General features: G+C 33.7%; 4 protein-coding genes across 4 annotated transcripts in view; 2 read left to right on the top strand and 2 right to left on the bottom strand.

The window, feature by feature from the left end:
* Positions 1 to 181: 181 nt before the first annotated feature.
* LOC143918555 (anoctamin-5-like) lies at positions 182 to 12,154 on the bottom strand. The gene is made up of 17 exons (XM_077440495.1): positions 11,893 to 12,154; positions 10,009 to 10,105; positions 9,721 to 9,866; positions 7,461 to 7,677; positions 7,233 to 7,366; positions 5,050 to 5,212; positions 4,745 to 4,977; positions 3,981 to 4,138; positions 3,693 to 3,883; positions 3,246 to 3,605; positions 3,037 to 3,165; positions 1,788 to 1,899; positions 1,501 to 1,706; positions 1,246 to 1,416; positions 893 to 1,006; positions 675 to 783; positions 182 to 240 (listed from the first exon to the last, which is right to left on the bottom strand). The coding sequence occupies exons 1-17, from the start codon at positions 11,901 to 11,903 to the stop codon at positions 182 to 184; spliced, it is 2,610 nt and encodes an 869-aa protein (XP_077296621.1). The 5' UTR covers positions 11,904 to 12,154.
* A 3,572-nt stretch (positions 12,155 to 15,726) lies between these two features.
* Positions 15,727 to 23,214, top strand: SREBP (Sterol regulatory element binding protein). Its single transcript, XM_077440494.1, has 15 exons — positions 15,727 to 15,970; positions 16,897 to 17,634; positions 17,709 to 17,974; positions 18,153 to 18,386; positions 18,458 to 18,638; positions 18,715 to 18,893; positions 20,409 to 20,590; positions 20,678 to 20,917; positions 20,991 to 21,186; positions 21,259 to 21,397; positions 21,509 to 21,659; positions 21,736 to 21,916; positions 21,990 to 22,142; positions 22,219 to 22,354; positions 22,427 to 23,214. The coding sequence occupies exons 1-15, from the start codon at positions 15,727 to 15,729 to the stop codon at positions 22,642 to 22,644; spliced, it is 3,438 nt and encodes a 1,145-aa protein (XP_077296620.1). The 3' UTR covers positions 22,645 to 23,214.
* A 1,122-nt stretch (positions 23,215 to 24,336) lies between these two features.
* LOC143919389 (putative U3 small nucleolar RNA-associated protein 11) lies at positions 24,337 to 25,379 on the top strand. Its single transcript, XM_077441697.1, has 3 exons — positions 24,337 to 24,662; positions 24,730 to 25,050; positions 25,135 to 25,379. The coding sequence occupies exons 1-3, from the start codon at positions 24,432 to 24,434 to the stop codon at positions 25,342 to 25,344; spliced, it is 762 nt and encodes a 253-aa protein (XP_077297823.1). The 5' UTR covers positions 24,337 to 24,431; the 3' UTR covers positions 25,345 to 25,379.
* The window catches only part of LOC143919386 (endothelin-converting enzyme 1-like), a 45,351-nt gene continuing 43,040 nt past the window's right edge, over positions 25,377 to 27,687 (bottom strand). Inside the window, exons 16-17 of the mRNA XM_077441693.1 lie at positions 25,826 to 25,996; positions 25,377 to 25,744 (exon numbers count right to left, since the gene is read on the bottom strand). Of these exons, the coding sequence (XP_077297819.1) occupies positions 25,568 to 25,744; positions 25,826 to 25,996 (348 nt within the window). The 3' untranslated portion in view covers positions 25,377 to 25,567. The remainder of the gene's footprint in view (positions 25,745 to 25,825; positions 25,997 to 27,687) is intronic.

Here is a 27,687-nt window from a genome sequence, read left to right as displayed (position 1 = left end):
CATAAAATCTAAAATCTATAAAATCATTTATTTTCCTTAATGGGTAAACCCAGCACTGGTTAAAAAGTCAGCACCTCACATGAAAAGCACAGCTTTGAAATATCAGATTGTAGGATTATATAAAATGTATATAAGTATAGTAACAGCCGACAATCACAGAACTAGTTAGTCTTATTCATTTTCAGTCAGTTTGTGTAGACATAGATGACATTGGCTGTTCATTTGCACTTACAAGGCGTTCTGAAATATAATTATTATGATTAAAATATATTTGAGGTTATAAATTTTATGTTTGGCGCGGCAAAAGTTCCTTTACTGTATTTTTTCAACTTTGATCTCTGCTGAGTAATAATAGATTATTTTATAACATTAGAATTGTCCCATAACAATATTCATCTAGCAAAAAACTTTGATCTATGTAAGAATATAGAAACCATACAAGATCTCGAATGATATAGGAAAGACTAAGAAAGAAAATGAAAAACTGTATGAAAAGAGTGTACTCCTACGCAACGACAACATTTACCAAATATATTTATCTCAAATAATATAAAAAATAGTATTTCGTTTGTATGTTATATATAAAAAAAAATATATACAGGTACTTTTGCTGCGCCTTTTATGTATATTCTGGAATTTATTATTGAGAAATGTTGCATTCTAGAAAATACTACCAATAGTTTCATTGACTCGTTGAGATTCCTCTTTGATTTTAATTTTTAATTTGTGTGTCGTGTTCGAAAAGATCCAATGTATAATCGCCATTACAAGACCAACTGCAATCTATGAACAAATTAATTTAAACAAAATATTGAATCCATTGGAAAAAATGTGTATATTTTATTATGTTGCTCATGTTAACATATGTATTTGCAATGCTCAAATGTCATACCATAAAAACAACAATAAATAAAAGTCGCGCTACTAGAATCTGCCAATATATAATAGGACGCTTGTATTTATTGACATGATCAGGCGGATTCCTATACTCCGGGTATCTGCAAACCTGTAAATATGAAATTAGAAATATTGCAAAGGTAACGATTCCATTCTCCATCTGGAATCCAATCCTCTGAAGTTTTTTTTTTAAATGTGAATCATTTTTTCCAATTTTAAATACCAATTAGATCCACTACTCACTACTTCATGCGATGTAGTTAGTTTCGAAATGGAGCCCAGATGAGTTTTGTTATTATAAAATGGTACTATTTTCTTAGTATAATACAAAATTTGGTAAAAACTTACAGTAACATTAGGAAATTTTGAATTCTGCGGTAAACTATCAATATAAATATCAGAGGTTTCAAAATAGGCTAGTGAGTGTTCTAAGAAGCCAACATCATTTTCTTTCAGACTGACATAAAAAATGTATATCATACGAGGAATGAAATTCGAAGTAAAGGCTATTGTAAAAGCCTAAAAATGATAAGAATGTATTTAATGTCAAAATAAAAGGTTACAGATGATATTTTAGAAAGATTAATATACAAAATCACTGACATTTGTAATGATGGAAAGTTTACCAAGAATATCCATGATTGTGAACCAAATGCCTATGTTGCGAGCCCTACGAGGCACTGGACGTTTGTAGTATTTTACAAATTTTTTCGCATCCAATCTCATCCCAATAATGCTGCATATCAATGCAAAAAGCGGGGCTAGAGGAAATACCGATACGAATAATGTAGCAAATCCATAATTCAGAACTAAAATGTCATACAAAGCCGTTGATTAGAATCAAATTATACAAAGAGACTATTAGACACGTCATATGTATGTTAACTTACTAGTGTCTAAATATTCATTGAAAAGACCTTTTGGACACCAATCAACGAGTTTGTCGTCTTCTGTCCATTGATTGAGTGAAGTTTTATTTTCAGTGTATGGCTGGTTTCTTTTCTAATATAAAAACAATATAATTGAAAACATTCTTTGCTACAAAATATAACATTTTTATGTTTGATGAAAAAATTTACAATATTAGTATGATCTACAGCTGTGGATAAATGTATTTGGCCACATGTATGTATGTATATGGATAGTTGTCCCTTTTACGCAAATCAGATTTCGAGAGTAGTTTTTATCGTTTTTTAAAATGAAATACATCTTCTTTTATTTAAAAATGCCAAAAACACAGAAATCAAGTGAAGTAAACAGGGCTCAGGTTATTTCAATACATTTTCATGTACAATTATAAATTTCTTGAATTTTTAAATCTGTGGAATCTAGTACTTGATAAATGGAATAAGGTTAACATTGCACTTCAGCAGAAAGAACAGGATATTTAGAGATCGTCGTTATTAATTAGATTTTAGGAATTTTTGAGAAAATAGTTTACATGAAATTTTTGTAAATGTTACAGAACATTGCACTAAATTGAATTGTAAAAAAAAACTAAGTATAATATTATAAAAAATATATAACAATAGAAATTGAATTAGCAGGTAATATAAATTTCGATAATAGAATAATAGACTTTGCTAACGCTTAAATTCACAGAAAATTTGTCTTTAGTTTTTATTATCTGTAATAATTAATAGTTAAGTTGTCAATAATGTTATTGGTTACCGGTCAAGACAGCTATATGGTTTTAAATAAAGAAAAATTTATTTGAAAAAAAAAAAAAAACAATTATAAAAATGAAAATAAATGATAAATAAACGACAAAATAATAAAAATCACGAAATTTTAATTGTCATGTAAGTGCACTGATTTATTTTATAATATGATATTTATTGTGAAATTGTCAATGTGGGACATTTATAATATAAATAATAACTGTTATTTTTTATAATTTTATTTTAAAATGTTTAATTTAAATATTTCAATAAATGTGTTTTTGAAATGAAATAAATTCTGTTTATGTCATGAAAAAATATTTAAGGGCGACAAATTTGATATTTGCCAAGGGCGCCAAAAACATCGCTACGGATCTGGGCCTAATATATTTGTCCACAGCTGTATATGACAATCCATACTATCAATCCTAGTGACTTAAGTTTTACGAATAAATGTAGAATTAGTATTCATAATTACCATACAAGTCTTGATTTTGTGATATAAAAATGGTAAAAATACTTTCATTATTAAAGAAATGATTTTTTTCCCTATCATGATTATAGCCAATTGAATGATCAATTCAAAAAGACACCCTCCGGGGAGGCACTAAAATTTGAGATTGAACATAAGGGAAGTTTATGTCATATCTATATAAAATATTGTAATAAATATGAATGTTTTTAAACCTCTTGCTGTCGCAATAAGAAAATTTTATTATATTTGGAAGGATAGCCTAAAAATTTTCCTTTGAGTATTGCGATATATAATATTGAAGAATAGTTATTCACGAATTGGAAAAAATAGATTTTTAGTGTAAGACTATCATCAAAGCTAGATTGCGTCCTTTGGTATTCGTTTTCAGTCAGTTTAATAGCAACTTTGACAAAAACATAGTCAAGTATCATTATCATGATTAAATTCATTACAGCAGAGATGCAAGGGACTAGAAGGCTTCTTGAAGGATAATCAATGAAAAGACTATCGAAAGTCAGCAACCACATTTGATATATGACGATACCAAATATAATTGCCCAAACCAAACCAATCTGAAATTGATAACAAGATTTAATGTAAAACATAATTGATTATGCGTAACATATTTTCATTTGAATATATGTAATCAAAATTTTTACGAAAAATGTAACCACAACAACACTGATAACAATAGTAGGCAGGCGATCGGTCCAAAAATTACGTTTACGATTCTTATATTTAGTAAGATATTGTGGTCTAAGATGTTCTATTTGATTATCATACTCTGTCATTCCCCACCCATGGGTAATTTCCGCCGAGTATCGTTTCCATAATTTTCCATAAAATGCGCCTATAATTTTAAAATAAAATATATACTATTAATATTAATGTAAAAAATAATTTAAATGTGTGTGTGTGTATGTATGTATCACAAAAGTAACACTTACTCCAAACCGACATTGAAAATGCAAATCCAATAGTAAAATAATTATCAAAAACATATGTGACTTTTGCTGCAAAACAAGTGCTTTCTAGTTTCCAATAATCACACGAATCGCATTTAGGGCACATTGTAATGTCTAAAGTATCATAACAAATATCATTGCTGCAAATTTAAATTCATATTACATAGTTGTTATAATATAAAAGTTTATTTAAAGCAGATAAAATTAGATGATAATACAGCCATGGCCCGCACATCCCAAGTCGGGCCCCCAATCTAGCATGGTTAAGCCCCCCCTCTTCCCAAAATAGTTTCAAAATTGAAATTAAAAATCGTTTCATCAATACTCTTCACAATACACATTTAGGAGTAATAAGATTAAGGATCACCTGGTAAGTGATAATTTTTTTTGACAAGTTTCAAATAAAAGTCACGGTGTAAAAATAATAGCTAAGGCATCATCGACGAGTTACCACTTGAACATAACTACGAAGTACGAAGGCGAAAGACACTTTTCAATTTTGTAACAAATTTAAAAAACATCCGTGAAATTGTCTATTACACGCATTCGGCAAGAGAATTGCCGAATGCGTGAAAAATGCAAGCACGTTGCCCAGTTCACGGATTCGGCAAATTAAGCGAGACATTAAACGAGTTGCGTAAATACTTTGACTTTGAATATCCTCCCGCACACATTCATGGATCCCATATATATATCAGGGCTAGAGCCATGGCTGTCCCCTGATACCCGGGACATGAATACAGCACCTTAGAGTGTCATCATTCACATTAATTATTCCGTATATAATGCTAACTATTCCAAGCAGCGATATGGGTATCAGCATGTATATATAAAAACCCAACCAAGCGAAATAAATAGCAAACTTTTCACCAAAGTACTCTTTGATTTTATCGAGAGGTTGATATTTATAAAACTTATTTATTTGGGCCCAATGCATAAACAGCAAGTTTCGTTGAGTTCCACTGTCATACACACCTCCCTGAAAACGATAATAAGAAATAAATATAGTAGATAATTGATATTAGAATGAAATATGTATGTATGTACATACATCATGTAAAGGATAAGCATCTGTATACACTTCATCGTTTATGAGACAATCAATTCCAATGTCTGTTTTAGAATCGTTAGTGAACGGTTGTCGTTCTAGTTCAAATGCAACGGCATTCATCCTAATCGACTCGGTGAAAAAATTTGGATCATCTATGTTATATCTGAAAGAATTACACACATTTGTTTTATCAGTAGTAAATAATACATATGTCAGTCTTAATAAGGATATATGTAAGTGCGTGCGTATATATTTGAGGGTATAAAAGCAGTGCGTTTTTTGTAGAAAAATGTCAGAACTCACATCACATTATCACCATCTTCGAAATACTGCGTTAAACATGCACTATGATGGTGTTTTTTACTTTATCTATGTACGTAGTAACAATATATGAAGTTTTGTGATCATGCGAATATTCGAACTTGAGATTTTGACTGATTCGAACTCAGAATCGATTACTGATCACGTTTTCATGATCTAGAAAAAATGTGTGTGTGTCTGTGTATTTTGGGGATTTTTTGAACACCGTTAGTCGTATCGAACTGAAACTTATTATCATTAGTAGGTGTCCTCTTTTTTTTAAGTTTTTGAATTTAATTATCTTCCAAACCGCTAACTGAATCGAACAAATTTTTTTTTACATGTAATATAAATTATAAATTCTATAACCTAATATTTTATAAATATTTTTAATCTAGAAAATCGAGGTTTTTAATACCAAGTTATGTATAAAATTTGGTAAGCATCCCTCAACCGGAAGTGGAAGTTTACTCTTGTTCGATTATTCTTCCACTATTTTTTTCGACCCCTTAAACATGTACATATGTTCTTCACGAAAAAATTCCAGTATAATTCTTGTATCAATGTGATGAAAAAAAAAAAAAACAGTAAATTTAATAAACCGGAAGTGGGATTTTTTCCTCTTAGAAAGGTCAAAAATGCTGTCTCGCCTCGATTCTGTCCACACCCTTCTTTATGTTCTAACTTAGAGCTGCTAAGTTTTTGGTCAGAATTCATAAACCGGAAGTAGTATTTTTTTTTTAAAACAATATTTCATTATTTTATTTTGACCTTTTAAATTATTTTAATCTTCTTGATATTTATGTATATAATAAAGATAGTGATTTTAAGTAAAAAAAAAATCACTAAATTTAATGAACCGGAAGTGGGATTTTTTCCTCTTCAAGAAAGGTCAAAAATGTTGTGCCCACTATTCTGTCCACACTCCTGAACGTATTAAGCTGAAAATTTATATGTGTATTCTTTATCTACTAACTTAGAGCTGATAAGGTTTTGGTCAGTATTCGTAAACCGGAAGTAGTAAAACAATATTTCATTATTTTATTTTGACCTTTTAAATTATTTTTATTTTCTTGATATTTAATTTGTATAATATTTAATTTGTATAATTTTAAGTAATAAAAACAATTTGAATAAAACTGACAACCGGAAGTAGAACTTTTGTCTTGTGCAAGTTTCCATACATTTGCGCTCAATTTGTATCGAAAATGCTGTCATAGTTAATTAGTATTTCATTATCTGTCTGTACGGTTCAATATCGAATGTTATTTTGTAACCTTCTTATATTCCTCAAATATATAGATAAAGTCATGGGTTAGTCACACCCGAATTTTTACTTTATTTTTTTGCTTGTGGAGGTTGATTCATCAATTACACTGAGCAACAAAAAATCACGTTTTTGAGTTACCAGAGTGGAGACTAATCAATCTTTAATAAGTTTGACAAACTGAATTCGAATATGATAATGATTTTTGTTGGTAAAAAAATTCGCAATTTTTCTAGTTTTTTGGCTTTTGCGGTCATTAACTCAAAATCTAGTATTGCTGTGCTCAATGTGAGTATTGGAATCAATAGTCAGAAGTTTTTCCTATTGATTGTGATATTTCATTGCTTTAAAATACTTATAATTAATTGTCTAACGAATTTTAAAAGTCAAAAATATGTTTTCTATTACTTTTTTCATTTTCTATCCTCCCCGTCCCCCCCCGAGTGCATCATTGATGTGCATAATTCCATATATGTAAATATTGCATGTATAATAAAATAAATTTCATAATTCTAACATTATAAAATGTATAATAGTTTATGGTTAACTATATTGACAGTTAGGAATAGGTATCAATAATATTATTACATATGTACATATTGTATTGTATACTAACAAATATTCCTTATATATATTAAATTCTGTTTTAAGCTCATATTTTTTGGGAAATATTTCAGAATCCAATTTAAACCACTCCTTGTACCAAATTTTTCTTTGATCTTCAGTTTGTGAACTATCTTCACTCAGTTTCTAATGATAAATAGAGAAAGACACGGTTAAAATGTAAGGATGAACAAAAACATTTTTAACATTGAATGAAATAATTATATAAATTAAATTTAACCTGTTTAAGGGGCATTTTAATTTTGGTAATATCGCAAAACCGCTTCAATACCTTTATTGGAACATGTATTTTGATGAAAACGCGATTACCATCTTGATCATCTCTTAATTCCATATATTCTATTTCCAAACCTGTTGATTTCAGATTGTCTTCGAAGATTATCCTTTTATTTGCAATTTCATCTGGAGAAGAGTTTTGCCTTTTGAAAATTTTAGACCTAAAAGAGAATGTTATTATTTGAGAACGTTTGGGAAAAAGCAAAAAGTCGACAAAAAATTAAGAATTGTAAATAGGTTTTTGAGCTCTTTTTCCTATTATGCTGTACATTAGAATAATATAATACTATGATTAGTCCGGTCAATTTAGACATTCAAGGATACATAAATTCACAACAAGTGAGTAAAATTGTTCAAAACATAATTATGAATGATATGTCAAAACTCCTCATCGTTCTGATACCTGGAAAAAAACAAGCAAATTGCACTTGTTTTTTATTTCGAGTGTTTTTAACGAAACATCCATATCGATACTTATCTAAGCAGGTAGTTTTTTTAGTAGCTCCGTACATAGAAAGAAGATAGCGAATTCCGTTGGTGACAACTTCTTCTGGAGTTTTAATTACTGTTTTTAAAAACTTCAGCATATTGAACTAAATCTTGTTTTTCAAACATTTTAAAAACTGTTGTTTTACCTCTCCTGTAAAATGCAGATGTCGTATCACAGCCAGTTATTGCGTCTAAAAATAGTACATGATTTTGATACTGCAAAAGTAGACAAACTTTTTGATGAATATATTTCCGATTTATGTTGAGCTTTTCCAGGTTTTAAGAAGAAAATAGTTTTTTCAGTTGGAGTCCGAGCAGTGAGTAATACGAGTAAGTCTACATCTTCACCAACAACAATAGTTGTATTTGTCAAATTGAATTGCTCTATTGCTGTTTCAATAATCAGTACATCTTCATCATTATTAGAATGTTTTACCAATATATTTTCAGCAGTAAACTTTTCTTTCAAAATTGAAATGAACCGAGACTTGTTGTGAGTATTTGAAAGAAATTTCTGTTGACTGGTAGGAACTGTCATCAAATAAAATATCAGAAGATGAAGATGTCGCTAAAGTTCGACGACGTTGTTCTGCAGCTTTAATATTTCTCGTGCAATCATTATAGCCATCAAATACGACAGTATCTTTGAGACCAAAATGTCGACGTTCAAACTGAACATATTTATCTAAAATAACGTTGAATGTTTCTTCGCTATCCCATACAACGCGGTTTAGTAAGTATCCTCCGTCAATGATGTACGTCGTATTAGTGTTGTTAATATCAATATTTACCTTTTGAAAACAATCGTAAATAGCCGACTTCTGTGTTTTACGGATCCCGATGTCATCAAACAAAGATAAAGGGTAGGGAGCCAATTCATATTCAAAATATTTCTCTATTTCATCTTGAAATGTTGCAGTAATACTCATGCGTTGGAATATACGTGGCGTACTTATGCATATTATGACGATTACAACTTTTGCAACTTTTTGAATCGTTATACCTCAGAAACGGTGGCTCTTAGGAAAAAAGTATTGATACATTTTTTTATAGATAATTTTATGATCTACAATTTTTGTCTGAAGTAATTTTATGATAAAACTTACCGTTTTGCTGAAAATCGCGAAAAACCCATATTTTTGACCTTTGACCTCAGGTAAATTTTTTTTGACATGTCATTTATAATTATGTTTTGAACAATTTTACTCACTTTCAGCTTGTTGTGAATTTATGTACCTTCACGCTTATTTTTTTGGTCTAATTTGACCGGACTAGATTACTAACAAAATTAAATTAAAATTGTAAAATAGAAAATGATCAGTAGATCAGTAGCTATTAAAATAGATATAAGATCCATTGTGAACATAATTTAGTAAAAATGAAAGCATTTAAAAATAAATCAAAATTAAAAAAGTCGACAAAAAGGGTTGGCATAAAACTAGGTCAATTCTTAGTGGAAAAGTCTTCCAATTCAATTTGATATTGAACAGAAAGTTTTCGAAATATTTTATGATTTTTTTATTTGTGTATATGTACATATATACATTGTGTGATTATTATCATTTTAATCACCGGTTAAAATCTTAATGATCAACACGTAGAAAATTAAATCCAAAGGAACTTACACTAAAAGAAAATGAACTAGAATATTATACAATTACATATAGAGTTTATGTGTATATTCAGTTCCCCTGATTTATTGGAATTTAAATTACCTTTCATTGAGCGATTTCACAAATCCCAGCCGTTGTTTCCACTGTCTCCATTTTCTTCTTATATACGAGTCATCGCTGCCGTCGATGGACTTGTCATAGACCAAGACAAAATCTACTAATCTTATTCCATCTACGAAGTATCTGTTCTGATATCGATTAAATTTTATAAATATCTTATTATTAAATAATATTATTAATAAAATAAAATTTTTGTAGCAAACATTTTATAATTCCACTTGTATTAGTACAAGTGGAATTATAAAATGTAAACATTTACACCAAATTTACCATCTTATTTCTTTCATTGAGTGGGCTCGATTCATCATCACATATGTTTATTCTATTTGACAATTCATGAGACGTTGGTCCAATATGACTCATTTCTCTATAAATTAGAACAAGTAATTAATTAAAAAATGTTTTTCGTCAGTAGAAAATTTCTCACGAGTAAAAATTTGACCATTTTAAAACACTGAAACTTTCAACAAAGAAAATTGATAAGATACCATATTCCGTTTTCCATTAACTTCTAGTATCAATAATGTGACCATGCATCCCGTTTTTAGTTAGCATATCTCATTTTCCTGAAGCACAGCTTTGGGATGCCAAAATGTCCCCTCTTCAAATAAAGATGTATTGATTGAAAAAGGATTTATTAATTCTAACCATGATACAGAAGAACTTAATGAGTATTCACTTATTTCTAACTACATTGCGTACATAATACACCTGTAGCCTCTAATTCTCTTATAAATAATATGAATGTGCGAAAAAACACAGTTGCAAGTCAAAAAATTTTATAATAAAATTATTCAGATACTGAATGGTACATTATTTTATTTTATTGTTACAAATCAATATACACTCGCCATTACAGATTTGCTCCAATGCCACGGGTGTACGTTAACGAAATACAGAATACATAAACAATAAGAAATACAGTAATACATACATATACAATCAGAATATATAGCAAATAACAATTAATCAGAAATAATAATCATAGAGACATCTATGGATTATTTTTAGATTTTTTTTTTGTATACGATTTTTATACATGTAATAAATACGAAATTATAGAGATGTCTATAGAGATATCTATAGATTTCTGATTACTGTGTATAATTATTACAAATTATACACAGGCAGATTTTTGTGACAACAGGATTACCAATTTTCAGGAACCGTTTCAGCAATGATCAGATAAAATTGGCAAACTTTGATAGAGAAACGATCGATTTGGAGTCACAAAACCCCCAAATCTAACCAGCAGTGGCGAGGACTCGAACCTTTGAGCTCAGTGGTGCTAAATATATACGCTACCACTAAGCCAAAAATTATGTAAGTATAAAAACATTGAATAGGTCAATGATGGGGAACTTATAAGTAATGTCGATGCGGTGCAAACGATCGACAAGCGCCAGACAGACTGAACCACAGATTAATGACACGTGTACCATGTGCGTGCGCACTGCTCGCACTTACACTAAGCGAAATCTACCCGAAGTCCCGACATACCTACCCTGTATACGTTCTGTGCTTCTGATACTTTATGTAGTTCCAAATTTTGCCTTATCTGAACTCGCCAGAAAGATCCAACTCAATAATTTTAATACATAATTACCATTTTAATAATTGCATCTGTGCACATCGAAAGGTTACTCGTCATCTGATGTGCAATCTATCATTCGTGAAGTCGACAATTGCGTTTAAAGGTCTGTTCATACCTATCCAGCACGACCCGAATCCTGCAAGTATCCTGCAAGTACGGACAGTATTCTTTAGTACATTCTATATGGACGCGCATGAATGCGTAAATGCGCATGCGCGAATGGAGTATGAATACGTCCATATAATGTACCAAAGAATACTATCCGCACTTGCAGGATACGGGTCGTGCTGGATAGGTATGAGGTAACAGACCTTAAAGCAGCCATCCAGTTAATCTGTGGTTCAGTCTGTCTGGCGCTTGTCGATCGTTTGCACCAAACCCCCTATTTTGAGGGGAGAAATAAATGGTCACGTTAAGTATTAATTAGGTAAAAATGTAATCATGACACATTGAAATCGAGTCAACTTGCAATATCTTCGAGGTCAAGTTTTATTATGCATAAAGAAAAAATTCGAGTAAAATATTTAGAAAAACTGTTTAGTGTGTACATATGAACTTACATTTGCGCCATGAGTCACTATGAATCACTACGCGAATAGTCTAAAAGACAGGTTTATTATTTAGATGTAAATTTGCAAACATCGAATGAAAATGACTCTTGGAAGTAAAGGATCGTTGTTATAAACCATTATTCAAATTAATCATCTTTGCTTCGACATATAAAGACTTTAGAATTTATTCTACAAAAGTAAGAAGAGGTTAGTAATAAATAAGAGGGGCCGGCACACGAAAACCAGACCATTCGAGCGATGACGCGAGACTAACCGGCTGGTCGTATGTTAATCTATTTATATATTCCAATTGGATTGTTTTGCATTAAGTGCTATCGCATTTTTATTTTCTTCAAGGTTCAAACTTGATTAAAGCGTTTGCAAATGCAGGAAGGTACTAATGGCTGGAGATATAACAAATTTGAAAGACTATAGAAATTACGCCATTGAAAGGAACTTATTTTTCTCCCCAAAAAAAGTTTCCATAAATCAGTGTTTCTTAAACTTATCAATCCGGGACCCAAATTAAGGTGATAGTTTAGTTCGACGACCCAATAGAAGATTTAAAAAATTGTACAATAGTACAATTAAATCAATTTTAATAATATATGTACCTACACTTGTAAGTATGTAGCACAACTTGTACTATTCCGAATTGAGTTCGATGATCTCACCTATTTTCTCATCGAACTCGAGTTTTACAATTGCTTCAAACTACATAGAGCAAAGACACCATTAACCCTTTGAGTGCTGGCGTCTTTTATTTTGAAAGCCCGCCACGCTGAAAATTACGCCAACATTTCCAACTAGAATTATTTAGAAATCCAATAGAAAGTAGGTATAAAAATTGTAGCTAATCCAAACAAACCCTATATCACTACCAGTTTTGTAAAGGTGTGTTTAGACTCTCTAATAATTTTGAAAGAGACTTTGTAAGGTTTGGTTGGGAGCATCGAAAACAAATCAAAGTTTCTATGACGACGATATCGATTTCGATTCCGTTTCCATTACTTTATCACTTGCGTTTCCGGATTTTTTTATTATTTCCGGATCCCGATTACTGTTTCAGTTCCGGATCCGGATGCCTTTTTAAATTCCGGATCCAGATTACTGTTTCAGTTCCGGATCCCGATTTCTGTTTCAGTTTCGGATCCGGATGCCTTTTTCAATTCCGGATCCTGATAACTGTTTCAGTTCCAAATCCCCATAACTGTTTCAATTCCGGATCCCGATTTTCTTCAGTTTCGGATCCCGAAAGATTAAAAAATTTTAACCTCTTAAATTTAAATCGTAGTATAAATCTATAAATTTTAATATATCTAAATGAAAATAAAGTATTACAATTCAATTGAGTAAATCCGAAATAAAAAAATACATATGTTTTGAATCGAAGAAGTTTGTGAGTTTGAAAAAAATAATCGAGTTTTCGGCTTCTTTTGTGAATAAAGTTTATGATTTTTTATTCAAAAGGATATCGAATGGAGCTGTGAAGTTCATATTGAATGGCAAACGGGTTTTTGCTAGTGCATAACGGAAAAAAAGATCCTTCCATATACCTGCTGTATATTCAACTATGAATAAAACGGAATTGAATTATTAGTCACATTGTGGTGGCCACAAAGACAATTTTTGCCATTAAAATCGCGAATACGCAATATATGGCACTCAAGTTCTCGTTAGTATGATAGACTTTTCGGCTGCCAGATGTTCCGTTATAGAGATTTTAGTGACTTTGTTACCAGTAATCACCGAACCAAATAAAACAATATTTTCAAAGTTGTTTGAACTTTTGTATAATTTTGAACAAAAATTACATGAATTTTTGATTTCAAACAACGGGTTTCCGGAAACTTTTGATGTTGAACAACAGGTTTCCGGAAACCAATAGAATGACACTACTGCATGTATGCATGGGTTCGGTGATTACATTCCAAATGTGAATTGCTACCTTCAACACTATTTTCAACTAGACATATGAACTTATTTGTTGATACGGACATACGAGTCCGTAATATCATTTCAGATTTGCTAATAATAAAAATTTGGTAAAAAAATGTGTTATGAAAAGCAATATTTTGGCAGTTTTCTGTACGGCAATTTTCCTGTGTCACACAGGAAAATTGCTTGTCTACCTGTATCTATTGCTACAGTAGAAGTTTTTCTACATTGCGGCGTACAAATACATGGCTGAGGTCGACGATGAAGGAGGATCGACTTAAGGTCTGTTCATACTTAACAGCACTGCACGGCTTCAGCACTGCACGACTCCGTTTAAAATATGTCATTTTATTACATTTCTATTCATATCTACCTACACGTCGCGGTCACGTCACGCTTACATCACTTTGGCCGAGTGCAAGGCAAAATCGGCTTACTTATACATTACAGGCCATGACAATACGGCACAATATTGCTTACGTCGTATTGTCGAGTACTTACAATATGAATGCATACACATGCATTCGTAGCTACGCGTCAGAATACAAGTCAGCAAAAATGTTTCGGCGTTTATCGAACGAAAAATTATGTATAATCGCGTTTTTGTTGGAAGAAGAAGCTCAAGAAAGCAATAAAAAGCACGGAGGCGTTTTGATGTGCATCCCATGTTAAAAAATAGAAAAACCGAAGGAGAGTTTTGGACACTGTATAAGGAGCTTGTGGATGATGGACAATTTTTTTTTAAATATTTCCGTAAAAAAATTTAATTTTTTTTAAATATTTGCGCCAAAACCATGTTGAAAGATTGAACAGCTGTCAAATGTCACTATCGATAATTGGTCCAAAACAGCAATGCGGCAGACTCATGGCACGTAATTCGCGTGTATATTTCCACGATGGCCAAAAAAACGGATACGATACGTTGACGGATGTTGCTGTAAGGTATGAACAGGAAATGTCGGGTACTGCTGTAAGCCTGCCGTGGCGTAAACGTGACGGTTGGTATGATTATACCCATACAAAATGTACCAAAGAATAATTTTCATACGGCCGGATACCTGCTGAAGTCGGTACGTGCTGACTAGGTATGAATAGACCTTTAATGGCTTAGCTCTGTTAAACACTCACTCTGAAATTGATTGTCCTATTGACTATGTAATTATCCAATTTGCCAGGAAGAATAGGCGCAGAGAATTCATCATTTAAGGATGAGAACCACAATTGTAACTTTTTTATATCATAATATGGCATTGTCTTGTACATATATGTGTTTAATCAGTTTAAATAAAACTTTCTTAAACTTTGCATGTGACTTGATTATTTTTTTATTACGATAAAAGTAAAGGTAGCTCAAGTATCTTTAGCCCCCCCCCCCCTTGAGTTTTTTCTGTATCCACCACTGTCTGTGTGACAGGCAGTGCCGGCCTTACACCCAATGGCGCCCTCGGGCAATTTTTTCTAAACACCCTTAGAAAAAAAATTCGCCTTTGGCGCTCTAATCTAAAATTTTGCATGGCTTTTGGCGCTCTAATTTTAAAATTTATAGCGCCTTTGACGCATCGAGCGGCACCCTGACTTATTTGGCGCCCCCCCTAAAACTGGCACTGGTGACAGGAGATCTGCGGGAACGATTTTCGTAGCGGCGGTTATCCTGGTAGTGATTCAGATTTGAGATGTAACCCGTTTACCGTATGTACATATGTACATGTGTATAAGAATCGAATAGAAAAATCAGTATACGTATGATTTTTTATTTTACAAAAAAATACTTCAAAGACAGCAAAATTACCAAAATAAATTCTAAAATTGATTTTGCAATGAATTGCGAGATTCAGAACAACAGAAAGCGAAATTCGATTGGCGCGTATATGGATATTTAATAATTCATCATGGTCGTGTTCAGTGATGTTTGTTTCAGTTGTGTTGTCAAACTCAGGTGACGTCACATCGTACGAGGTGGGTTTTGCATCGGTCAAGCCAAAACCGGGCGGGAGAAGCGAACCGACTCACATGGCCGTGGCGGGAGGAGTGGGAGTGGGGGGGGGAGGGGGCGCGCGGGCGGGGGCCGAGAGGGGCGCGGCAGCCCCCAAGGTGCCCCCCGACTGGGTGCAAGACGACTGCAGCCTCACTGACATCTGCGGACTTGACGGTGACCCATTATCTCTTACCCCTATATCGCTTTACACATCGCACATGCCGATTGCATCATTCTCCTTGCTTGTTGTTATTGCACTCCAACTAACTTCCCATGCACACTCAACACCCATAAGTGCATCCCATCGGAATATGTACTCCCATTGTGCAATTTGGACTATTCCAGTAGTCGAATTCCAACCTATTTTTTCAGCCCGGTCGCATGTCTTAGATTCATATTTATATTTATTTGGAATTATTGAATTATATCAAAACACTATTGATGCATGTACATATATTAATTTTTTCTTTTTTTTTATACTGAATGTATACATATTCTTCAGATTTACTCTGCGGATATGTTCAACGAAATGTCGCATTGACCCCAAATTGATCATCAATACTTCTTCATATGTGTGTATGTAGGAAAGATTTTTGATTATGATGAGTGAGTGCTTAGCAAGCATATATATTATATGTAGTATACAGTATGTTTGTATGTAATTGTGTATAGGGCACTTGCCCTTTGATAGGTCTGATATGAAACCACATAATAAATCTTCTAATCCGCGTACATCGTTTAGAATCTCTCGCATTTTGATATTATATTATTTATATATGAGATCGTCACATATTGAACTTTCATATATCACTCTTATACTACACCTGTATATCGTGTTTATATTTAATATACATAATTTAATCAATGCATTAATGATTGGACACAGATTAGCGCCTATTACTAATTCAAAAACTTTTTATCGCAATTCCGATGTAATTAAACAAATAATTCGTCTTAAAAATCGCAGATAATATATGTACAGATCAAATTCCAATTTTTTCTTAATGTAATAATAATATAATATATATTTATATTTGTATCCATTTTACATAATTTAATTAATTTTAACCAATACTGATAAGATTACACAACTCTTTCAGATATCTGGATGGCGAACAACACCGACTTGAGCGATATAATATTCGGAGATACGTTCATGACCAATATGGAAGACTTCCAAATACCCGATTTTCCGAACATGAAAGGTGGAGTCACCGAGTCGTGCGATCGGCTGATCAACGGCAATGCCGTCTTTTCACCTCCGCAGCAAAGAATCAGCACTCCGTTAATGTACAGCGTTCCATCTCCGCCTGAACTCAAACCCAATGTGGTGACGACTTTCAATCAATCACCACCGAAGACAACACAATTTGACGTTAAAATGGAAACCACACCGGTCACCTCGCCGTTGAGGGTCAACAGTCCTATGGTATGCAAAGTAGAGCCGAAAATACAACCGCAAATCTATACCGTAAGCCGGGAAACTCCCAAGCCAGTTGCTATCCAAAGCGCGTCTAAGAAAGCCATCAGTCCTACAATTAAAAAGGCAAAAACTGCCCTTCCCCAACATATCAAAATATCACAACGCAGTGAAAACTTAGTTCACATATCGCAGCCAAGTAATGGCAGTATTCCGGTCCATCACAAGCTACTTATATCGGATACGAATGTTCAACCGTTCCTTCTCCAGAATGGAGATGCTAAACAACCGTTCTTACTGCAAAACGGTGATAAACAACAAATTTTACTCCAAAATGGAGATGCAAAGTTTACTCCTATGGTTTTGCCCTCTCATTGTACATCTTCAGCTGTTATGTATACTACTTCTCCTGTACAAGGTATTCGTCAAACACAATGTTTACTTATGTAATTTCACACTGGTATATAATTCAGGTTTGATGATGATTTTCAGGCGTCACTTCCATCACCCAGCAGAGTAATCCGACACAGATAACGACAAGACCCCTTCATACCTTTGTAAATACCAGTAATGGACAGGCTATCTTAGCCACTGGAATTCCCGTCGTCATCGATTCTGATAATTTGACATTTACCGGCATGCCCAAAGTGAAGGAAGTCAAAAGAAGTGCGCATAATGCAATTGAAAGGAGATACCGCACGAGTATAAACGATAAAATCATTGAGTTGAAGAACATGCTGATTGGAGTCGATGCTAAAGTAAGTCGGATTTATTGACCATGGATTCGAATAGTAGTCTTATTTGTAATGTCAAAATGTTCCCATGAAATTTCATTATAATTCTAATTAACATAGTGATATGTTAAATGAAGTTGAAGCTGATTGTTAGTTGTTTAATTTAGTTATAAAAAAGTAATATGTATGTATTTTATTCCAGCTGAACAAATCTGCAATCTTGAGAAAAACCATCGATCATATAAGATTTCTACAAAATCAGAATTCCAAATTGAAACAAGAAAATATGATGTTGAAGATGTCATCGCACAACCAAAGCGTCAAAGATTTGTTGATCAACGGCGATGTAACACCTCCGAGAAGCGATATATCATCGCCTTCGCTTTCTCCGAATCATACAGACAGCGATGGACCTTCTTCTCCGGAATTAGACACGGTGTGTATTCGATTTTAATTACATCAACGCAATAATACGTTTGTTATTGTTAATTATTTCATATTTTTCAGTCGAATCAAAAGTGCTACTCTGACAGGATCATCGGCGGTATGGCTGATCATTCGCGGTTGGCCATGTGTGCATTCATGGTCGGTTTGTTGGCATTCAATCCGTTCGGAGTCATGTTCAATAAAGTCTCAGTGACCGCACCAGATTTTTCCACTCGGCAGCTGCTCAATGATTCGGAAGACGGTCAGTTTAGACGGACGTTCGATTGTGTCTAGAAAAATATAATATATTTGCTTATTGTGATGGTTTGTTCTTGCAGAGAGTTCAACGTTGTGGACGTGGATACCGACTCTTATGCTTTGGATAATAAATATCGTAATTTTCGGTGGGTGCCTTGTGAAGTTGTTAGTGTATGGTGATCCTATTATTGACAGTCACGCGGAAGAAACAAAAATATTTTGGAAACATAAAAAACAAGCCGATCTACATATCGATAAGGTATGTTTAGTATGTATATACCTTATTGAATGTTCTTGTATACATGTAGGATCAGAGTGTGAGGGATTCTCAACGATACATGTGGATTAGATAAAATAGCATTTATTCAGCTTCTCTCTGTCAGGCCTGTCGTAGGGCAAGTGCCCTATATCAAATAGATAGTTCCCAAGCACTTAAATATATTAAAAAGGCCTATAAATTCGAAAGCACTCGCTCTAATTACACTCGGCACGTTCGAAAATCTTTCCTACATACGTTCATGGCCCATAAATGTATGTAGGAAAGATAATGGGGAATATTCTGCTTTGGCAAGTATTACAAATGAGTTTGTGGCGCATTATTTTGTCAAGAAGGTTCAAATGAAAAATAAAATAAAAGATTTAAAATGTTCGATTAATATACAGGCGTATTGAATTGGATTATTGAATAATAGGCGTATTGAATTGGAATACCGGAGTGACAAGGTTGTAAGCTATGATTTATGTTTGATCTTTAATTTGATTGAAATGAGTCAAACGATGGGAAAATTGCGGTTGACATTAGATGTCGGAAAGGAAGTAGCAATATATGTATGTAAATATGTATTGTTTTGAGTTACTCATGCAATTATGAAACATAATTCCTCTGAACTGGCGGCTGAGACTTATTCTCAACTAACTCTTATAATGATTTATTTTGAAGATATTAGACGGTTTTTATATTGATAATAATCTTTTACATGGTGTTGCGTAGGGGTGGGTTCAGGATCGCCTCACAGCATTTATTCAACGATTTGGGAGGTCCACACGGAACCACCGCTCACTCCGGAATATTTGATCTACCGTGTGTACCTCCTTATAAAGGACAACTTGCACAGCACAGCTTCCCCGATTTGTTAGTGCATCTATTGTCTAGGCATGTAAAGTTCTACTCTCTCTCACGTTACGATAATAATACAAATGTATTTTGCTCAGTAGCATGTAGGAAAAGGGTATTTATACCCCGGGCGTATCAGTTTTGGGGCCACTGCGAAGGCAAAAACATTAAATGTCGTATTTTGTAGTAACTTCACGTTATAATGCCAAAATATTTTATTCGATGCACAATACGAGATTGTTTAATGCACCGAAAATAATGCAAATTTTTAATGCACAAACATTTTTTTTTTTAATACTAAGTATTTTTCTCAATGTGCATATAAATTGCAAACAAAAAAAAAATTGCCCCAAGCGACAATCACACTCGCAACGCCGGTTAATGCTTATATATCATCTGAGATGATTTGACCCATAGGAACCGTTGTATTTAGAAGGTCGTCAATGTCAAAGGTTCATAACTAATCTCGTCAGAGTTTGCCTACTCCCAAGCTAGATGAAATGGGGCATAGTTTTGTGATACATTTGTTTTAGAAGTGGTGATTGCGATTAAATTAAAAATGACTTGCTTTGATACAAAAGTCACGTGTATGAAAGTGTCTGAGATATTTTAATGCTAAGTGTATAGTATTTTTTTATATGCATTGAATTCAATTTTCAGGGCGATTTGAACTCGGCTAAGCTTGAGCTCAATAAATGTCTCGCATCGGTTGGACGTCGTGGAAGTTTTGGACGCTTTAGCTACTCCGTCTCTTGCTCGTGGGGAGTTTTGAGGCAGATTATGCAACGAGTACCCGCAGGTCGGTGGCTCGCCAGGCGAAGTGGAGATTTTTGGAGTGATAGGTACATATTATGTACAATTTATCATATATATGATTGCGGTAGTTCTTTTGTGGATTCATTGGCTAACGTTTCTAAATGTTATTATAGTCCTCAACGTAGAAAGAGTGTACATTGGGCGTCTGAGTTGTCTCTCGTTTATCACCGACTCTCTCAAGTCGATGAAGTTCTATCAGGCGACATCAGCAACGGTGCTACGTTGCCTATTATATTGGGAGCACTTAATTTGGCAGAAGTGGCTGGTCCTTCTCCGCATCTTGCAAACGTTTATGTAATGACGGCGCTTTTTATTAAAAATAAATCGAAACCCTTCATGGATTGGTTGGGCGGGTAAGTCATGTGAGACTTTTGTGTGGTTAGTTGGATTTCTTTTGATTTTTTTTTAATGTATCATTTTGTTCAGGTATTACTTGGCGTTGGCTAAGCAGGTGTGTGCCGAAATGAGGAGTCCCGTCCCGGCTAGTTTGCAATGGTTGCTTTCGCCGTACGGTCAACGGTTTTTCATCACTCAAAAATGGGATTATAGTCATCAGAGTGCGTCAGTTTTGATGTTCAGTCAGATGACCAATAAAGTTGATCCACTGTCGTATGCGATGAGGGTGATTATAAAGATTAAAATTATATGATTTGTTTGTGTTTTCAAATGATGATTTTTTTATTTTTTCTTTTAGGTTTATCATTGTGACCTGTTGGAGAAGAGTTTGCAAATGTTGCTCTGCGCCAATTCTAGAGGTTGTCACACGCAAGATGTTCTTCAAATGGTTCAACTCATTACCGATAATGTGGCATCAGATTTGCCCCAAAATTCAGGTATAAATTTTTTTCAAGCCCTGAGTTGACATCAATTGAAAATTTATCCAAGTTTAAATATAAATTGAAAATGCATTGTTTATTTATGAATATGTAATTTCGTATGGTTAGGATGTTCCGATCCGATAATGGAGTGGTGGGCAAACGTCGTAAGCATTGCAGCACAGTGGTTGATTGGAGATGAGAAAGCAGCCAATTGTCTTCTATCTAGATTGAAAAATATGCCTTCTTCTTTGGCATCCAGCGATGATCCTTTACCAAAGTATACATCGTTTCGATTTTCGTACTAATATTGTAATATTTTGAATATTGTTTTTAATTATTAATTGTTTTTGTAGAGCTATTTTAGCATCAATGCGTTGTCGTGAGCTATTACGTTTCAACGGTGCACCAAATGGAGTCGGAGTGGATACGACAGTGGTCGGAGTGAAGGCTCTTTTAGCTTGTGACGTTGCAAGTCGGCATTTGTCCGATACCATTACTTATTACAGCTGTTGTAAACCCTCTTCTATGACACTGGTTTGTAATTTTAACATTGTAAAATAACGCACTGTCATATTTGGTTTTATTAAATTATTACTTAATGTTTCAGTTATTCCAATTGTTGTGTTGCGATTGGATATTAGAGTGTCGTGGCGAAGTTTGGGAGTCTTTGTCGGGAGGAAAAGTTACCGCAACGCCTGCTCAACTGTCAGCTTTTCAAAAAGACTTGAATTCTTTGAAGAAAGTTGCTCAAAATTTGCCTGTGAGTTTTTTAAAAACGATAACATTGGAATTACATATCTCAATTGAAGTATTTATATATGTATTTTTGATTACAGTGGGCAATGCCACGTGTTATGGTGCAGACAGCTGTGTTACGTGTCACAGCAGGTGCAGAACCGGGTCGCACTCAGCAATTATTAAACAGAAGTCTGAGTCGATCTCGTACTCGTTTGCCGTTAATATGCGGAAAAGGTGACTAAATTTTCTTATTATTTGTATGTAATTAAAAATATAAGTTTTATTTAAATGATTGTTTCTTTTAAGGCAAAGGTATGGATGATTGTGGTGGTGAGGCGGAGCGTGCTGAAGCGTTGTATGTGGCGTGTAAGCATTTGCCCAGTCCGTTGTTGTCATCGCCCGGTGAAAGGGTTGGAATGTTAGCGGAAGCTGCCAAGACCTTGGAAAGATTGGGACACAAAAAGAGACTCCAAGATTGCTACCAGCTCATGAAAAAATTGGGATCGTCCTCTGCTACTAATTAATTATTAATTAATTTTTAAGTTACAGCTTTAATATGTGTTAAATGGAGACTTAAAATCTCTTTAGTTCTATTACTTCCAAATGCAATAATTTAATTATTTAAATGTAGATATTCTTTCGACACGTTTTTAAAGTGTGTGCGTGTATGAGGCTAAAATAATTGTTTTTTTTTTTTTTATGTATAACGAGTGAACGAAATAAATGGGATAATATTATAAAACTTTGACAACTTTGTATCTAAGGCTGTAAATTAAAACAACGATCAAAATTATTTTTTTAATTTATTTGTTAGAAAACATGCATGTTTTAATCTAAACAATTTTTATAAAATTGTGTTTTGGCTGTATATGTATTTGTATTTATTATGTATTTATTGTTAAAATTATATCAGGCAAACTTTTACTTGAATCTTAAAACATGTATGTTTTTTTATTTTATTAACTCTTTGTATTTAAAATACTTAAAATATAATTATTTTACATAAATAAATTTTAACATACATATGTACATATGAATGGTTTCATATGAAATTGTTACATTTTTATGAATACAAATATAAATTTTTATATGATACGCATTTTAATTTTATTTAAACTCAAAAGGTATTTTTCTGAAATAACTTTTTTTTTTCGTATTTAAAAAGGAACTTGTTTCCTTTTCTATCTACCGAAGGCGCTTTAGCTTTCTTACAAAAGAGAAATATTGCCAGCAAAGATGCTGTGCAAGAAAACATGAAATGACGTTGTTTTTGGCTTGTAGACGGAAAATTAACATTCAACATGGAAATTGATTCGTTAAGAGTCGTCTTCCATTAATTTGTGATATCGAATGACTAGAATCTTAATAAAATATAGTAAACAAAAAATTAATCGACGGAAGTTTGTTTACAAAGAGAAAGAATAGTGCTGATGGAGTACTTCCACAACAGTGGATTTTTGGTGTCCAGAATCTGAATTATAATTAAATTTAATATTACTTACATATGTAGGTATATCTCGCGCACGTCACTAAAATCACAGAACATCTAGCACCCAAAAACTCCATCAATCGAAAGCTACACACCAGGAAGGCCTAACAGTTAGACGCCCATGCGCCTTCCTAGACAATTAATTACAAACATTGCAGCATTTTTCTATTATATAAATCACTGGATTTCGAGAGGCTGAAAAACAATAAATTAACAATTAATTAATCCATAGAGACATCTATGGATTTAGACATGTACATAAATTTTTACATATTGTACATAAATCAAATTTAAATATTTGTGACAGCAGATAGGATAATTTTTACCAATTTGAGGAACCGTTTCAATGAAAAAAAATTGATAAATTGGTAAACTCTAATAAGAAGGGGTCGACTTGGAGTCACAAATATCCAAGTCTAACCATTAGTATTAAAGATTATCACGGGTTCAAACCCGATAACCTCTCGGTGCTAAACATAAACGCAACCACCGAGCCCTAATGCTGGCTATATATATTTTGTTTAAAAGAAATATTTCCAGATAATGGGAAAGTACCTAAATTATTTTTACTCTACACACTGAAATTCGATAAAAAAAATATCGAAAATCGGCCGATGACTTGAATCCATTTTATCATGTGTTTTTTAAACTGAAAAATAATTTAAAAGCAACTTCGCAGCTCAACTTTTACGAAAAATAAACAATGATCGTGATGGCCTCTAATTTTGTTGTTACGGCCATTTTTGCCAGTTGTGTTTGACACTTGGACAGACACGTGCGGTGTGAGATTGTCATCGTTTGTTCCCGTCTTAGATAGTCAAAATGTCTTCGTGGAAGAATGCAGCAAAATGTAACCAGAAGAGGCATCGGGAGAGACGACAGCCATCTGCCCGAGAACATCTCGGGGCTCTGGAAAAGAAGCAAGATTATCGTCTTCGTGCTAAAGACTTTTCAACCAAACGTAAAGCCCTTGCATTATTGGCCAAACGAGCAATGGAAAAGAATCCAGACGAATTCTATCATCACATGATCAACTCAAAAGTTAAATGTGGAGTGAGTATTGGTTGTTTCGATTCGTGAATCAATGCTTGTATTGTTTTTGTATAACCGTAACTTTTAGGAGCACCACGAAGTCGAAAAAGAAGACGAGCACACGCCCGAACAAGTGAAACTCATGCAAACGCAAGACTTGAAGTATATCAATATGAAGAGGACCATCGAATCGAATAAGATCAAGAGGCTACAGTCGCAACTTCATCTGATAGACACTGCCGATAGTGTATCGAATTCCCATACATTTTTCGTCGATGACGAAAAGGAAATGAAAAACTTCGATGTGGTCGAACGACTACAGACACATCCGGCGCTATTAAAACACAGAACCAACAGACTTAAAATAACCGATTTGGAGAATATTAAAATGCCCAAAGTGAATGAAAAGGTTTGTTCTATGCTAATTTTTATTTTGGAATGATTCAATTTATATTATATTTACCTTGATTATGTTTTTATTTTTGATGAGCAGAATGTTGAAATGTTGAAAGAGAAACGTAACAAATCGTACAAAGAATTGGCAAAAAGAATCGACAGAGAGAAAGAGCTAACAGTGGTTCAACAAAAAATGGAACTGAAAAGATGTCTGATCGATAAAAAATGTGAAAAACCAATGCGAATCAAAGCCGCGACTAAAAACTCCGCACCAATCTACAAATGGAAATATGAACGAAAAAAATAGTCTGCATATATATTTAAATAAAACATTTTATATCAAAAATAATTTATTTATTCAATATTATTAGTATTACAATATATTCCTATTTTTATACGTACTAAACTAAACTTTACATACAAAATATCACACGTCCATTCACACACATATTCTTTTTATCCTACATATATTGAATGAAATAATTTCAGTCTGTCTTTGGCATAATATACTAAGATCATATTATATAAGTTTACCACAGAACGCACTTGTGCTCTGGGTTCATCGGAGATCCTAAACGACATTTCCACGCTTCGGAGAACTCTTTAGAATTACTTAGCGTGCCGATAACTCTGACTTTGTTCGGACTATGCACACCTTCTACAAGCTTAGACTTCAATGCGCCGATCGTCGAATTACCACACCATATCTATATAGAAAAATAAACACAAATATTATTTACATATATAAAAAATATAGTCGTAAGTATCAGTAATACTGCCAATAATACTTGAGCAAATCCAAGGAAGAACAATTGTTCCGGAGAATATTGTTCCATGCTCGGCAATCTGTACTTTTTAGCAGATGCATTGCGTGTGGAAAATAGATTGTATGCTTTGAGAGCAGCTCTCAATCCTCCATTGTCTGCAATGTTTTCACCTTGAGTATTGAAACCGTGCACCTGAAATTGAATATTTAGTTGGCATATTCACTGAAAACAAAATTACTTTAAAAATAATATATATGATACAGTCCAAGTGTACATTTTTGATCATACTATTTTGTTCATACACGAACCAATCTGGCCAGTTATAGTGTAACAAATAGACAAACTAACTAGTTTGTTCGGGTGACAATGAAAAAGTCGAAAATATTCGTTTATCATCATTGAAGCTGTTTTGCTCAGTTGTTTGTTAAGCTCTGTAGCAGTAGGATCTCTTTGAAATAGGCTCTACTAGTGAAATTGTGTGGTAGTATTAGTTCGACAAAGTCCGAACATCTGTATGTGCACGTGTTGGACCAGCCTCACTCATTGAAAAACAGGGCCGTAAACCGTATTCTTTTTTAAAACTAATTATTACTTTATCTACATTGAAGTAGTATGCATAGAATTGCTCCCAGCCCCTAAAAATGTTGCCACAAATAATCCGTGTGCCCGGAGATGTCAGCTGTTTTGTCCAGTTGTTGTAAGGGACGATCACTTCCACGAATTTTTTTCCTCACTCTTTTGTCTCTCTTCTAACTATCCGTCTCTCTCTTCGATGGCTCGCTTTTAAGCGATACTTTTGTTAGGAATGACTATTCTATACATTATACTTCAATGTTTATCATGTATACATATGAAAAACGGTTAGTATATACATATATCAGTGGCGTGCGGTAAAAGTCTCTCTCCCCTGTAAATCCTCACTTAATTTGCGCGAGCAGGATACAGCAGGGACAAGAGGAACAGGCTTTTCCTCCCGTGTCCTGCGCGCGCACATTAAACAAGGCTGTATAACAAAAAGAGAGATAATTTCACCGCATGCCACTGATATATATATTGTTGCGTAGGGGTGGGTGGAGGATCCAAGTAAAATGCGATACACTGGTGGTGCTCCGTCCAGAATGTCTTGATATCGCCTAAGTACCGCCTTATAACGGGTAGGCCACTCGAGGCATCTTCGACGTTCGATTTGTTTACCTATTGTTATGGTCACGTACTCGGATATGTATTCCCACGACACTCAGCCCCACGGTATCGGTCACTTCTGAGAACTCCACGGGAATGCGACCGAGTGCCGCTACTACGCCAATTCGGTGACCATTGTTTAGCTTACTTGCACTTAGTTAGAAGATAATCCTCGAAACCAATTATAACGATAGCACAGTGTCAGGGATGTGCCTCGGCCTAATCCGATTGCACTTAACCGGCGGCTCTTTTTAGTATACGTAACAATATTATATAGTTTCGACTTAAGATATTTCGATTTTCGATCTTTGCCTTCCGATATTTGCTTTTTCGACCTTTTCACTTTCGGTGCCGTGAGGTAGACCCAGTTTGTTCATGCACCAACTATTAAGTATTCTTAATCGTTTGTCTTATCCTCTTTGTGTATATGCTTATCTTGGGTTGCAATACTTTTAATATTAACGGAAATGGGAATTAGTGCAACGTTGTAATCTGGTTTCCATAGGATTTCCCATTCTAAATACTTGGCGTTTTATCATTTCAAAGGGTTTGACAGCTAAAAGATTCATGCGACATCTGTTGAGTCTATTTGAAGATAGCTTTCGACCGTTAGCAGTTGAACTAAAGCAAACAGTTCGTGTATGAACAAAGTAGTATGTTCATGAATGAACCGGAGTGAACACTTGGACTATAACATATAC

This window comes from Arctopsyche grandis, chromosome 11 (genome assembly GCF_051622035.1).
Source record: "Arctopsyche grandis isolate Sample6627 chromosome 11, ASM5162203v2, whole genome shotgun sequence".
NCBI lineage: Eukaryota > Metazoa > Arthropoda > Insecta > Trichoptera > Hydropsychidae > Arctopsyche > Arctopsyche grandis.
This window is presented reverse-complemented; position numbering and strand designations above follow the sequence as displayed.

What these genes read in the sequence shown, in the direction of transcription:
- LOC143918555 (XM_077440495.1), bottom strand. An exon ending in TCTTATTGCGACAGCAAGAG is followed by an intron (nt 3,166 to 3,245) that starts GTTTAAAAACAT and finishes CTCAAATTTTAG; the next exon opens with TGCCTCCCCGGAGGGTGTCT. An exon ending in ACAAAATCAAGACTTGTATG is followed by an intron (nt 1,900 to 3,036) that starts GTAATTATGAAT and finishes TTTTTATATTAG; the next exon opens with AAAAGAAACCAGCCATACAC.
- SREBP (XM_077440494.1), top strand. Translation starts at nt 15,727, where the DNA reads ATGTTTGTTTCAGTTGTGTTGTCAAACTCAGGTGACGTCACATCGTAC. An exon ending in CCGATCTACATATCGATAAG is followed by an intron (nt 18,894 to 20,408) that starts GTATGTTTAGTA and finishes TTCAATTTTCAG; the next exon opens with GGCGATTTGAACTCGGCTAA. An exon ending in CACTGTCGTATGCGATGAGG is followed by an intron (nt 21,187 to 21,258) that starts GTGATTATAAAG and finishes TTTTTCTTTTAG; the next exon opens with GTTTATCATTGTGACCTGTT.
- LOC143919389 (XM_077441697.1), top strand. Translation starts at nt 24,432, where the DNA reads ATGTCTTCGTGGAAGAATGCAGCAAAATGTAACCAGAAGAGGCATCGG. An exon ending in ACTCAAAAGTTAAATGTGGA is followed by an intron (nt 24,663 to 24,729) that starts GTGAGTATTGGT and finishes CGTAACTTTTAG; the next exon opens with GAGCACCACGAAGTCGAAAA. An exon ending in TGCCCAAAGTGAATGAAAAG is followed by an intron (nt 25,051 to 25,134) that starts GTTTGTTCTATG and finishes TTTGATGAGCAG; the next exon opens with AATGTTGAAATGTTGAAAGA.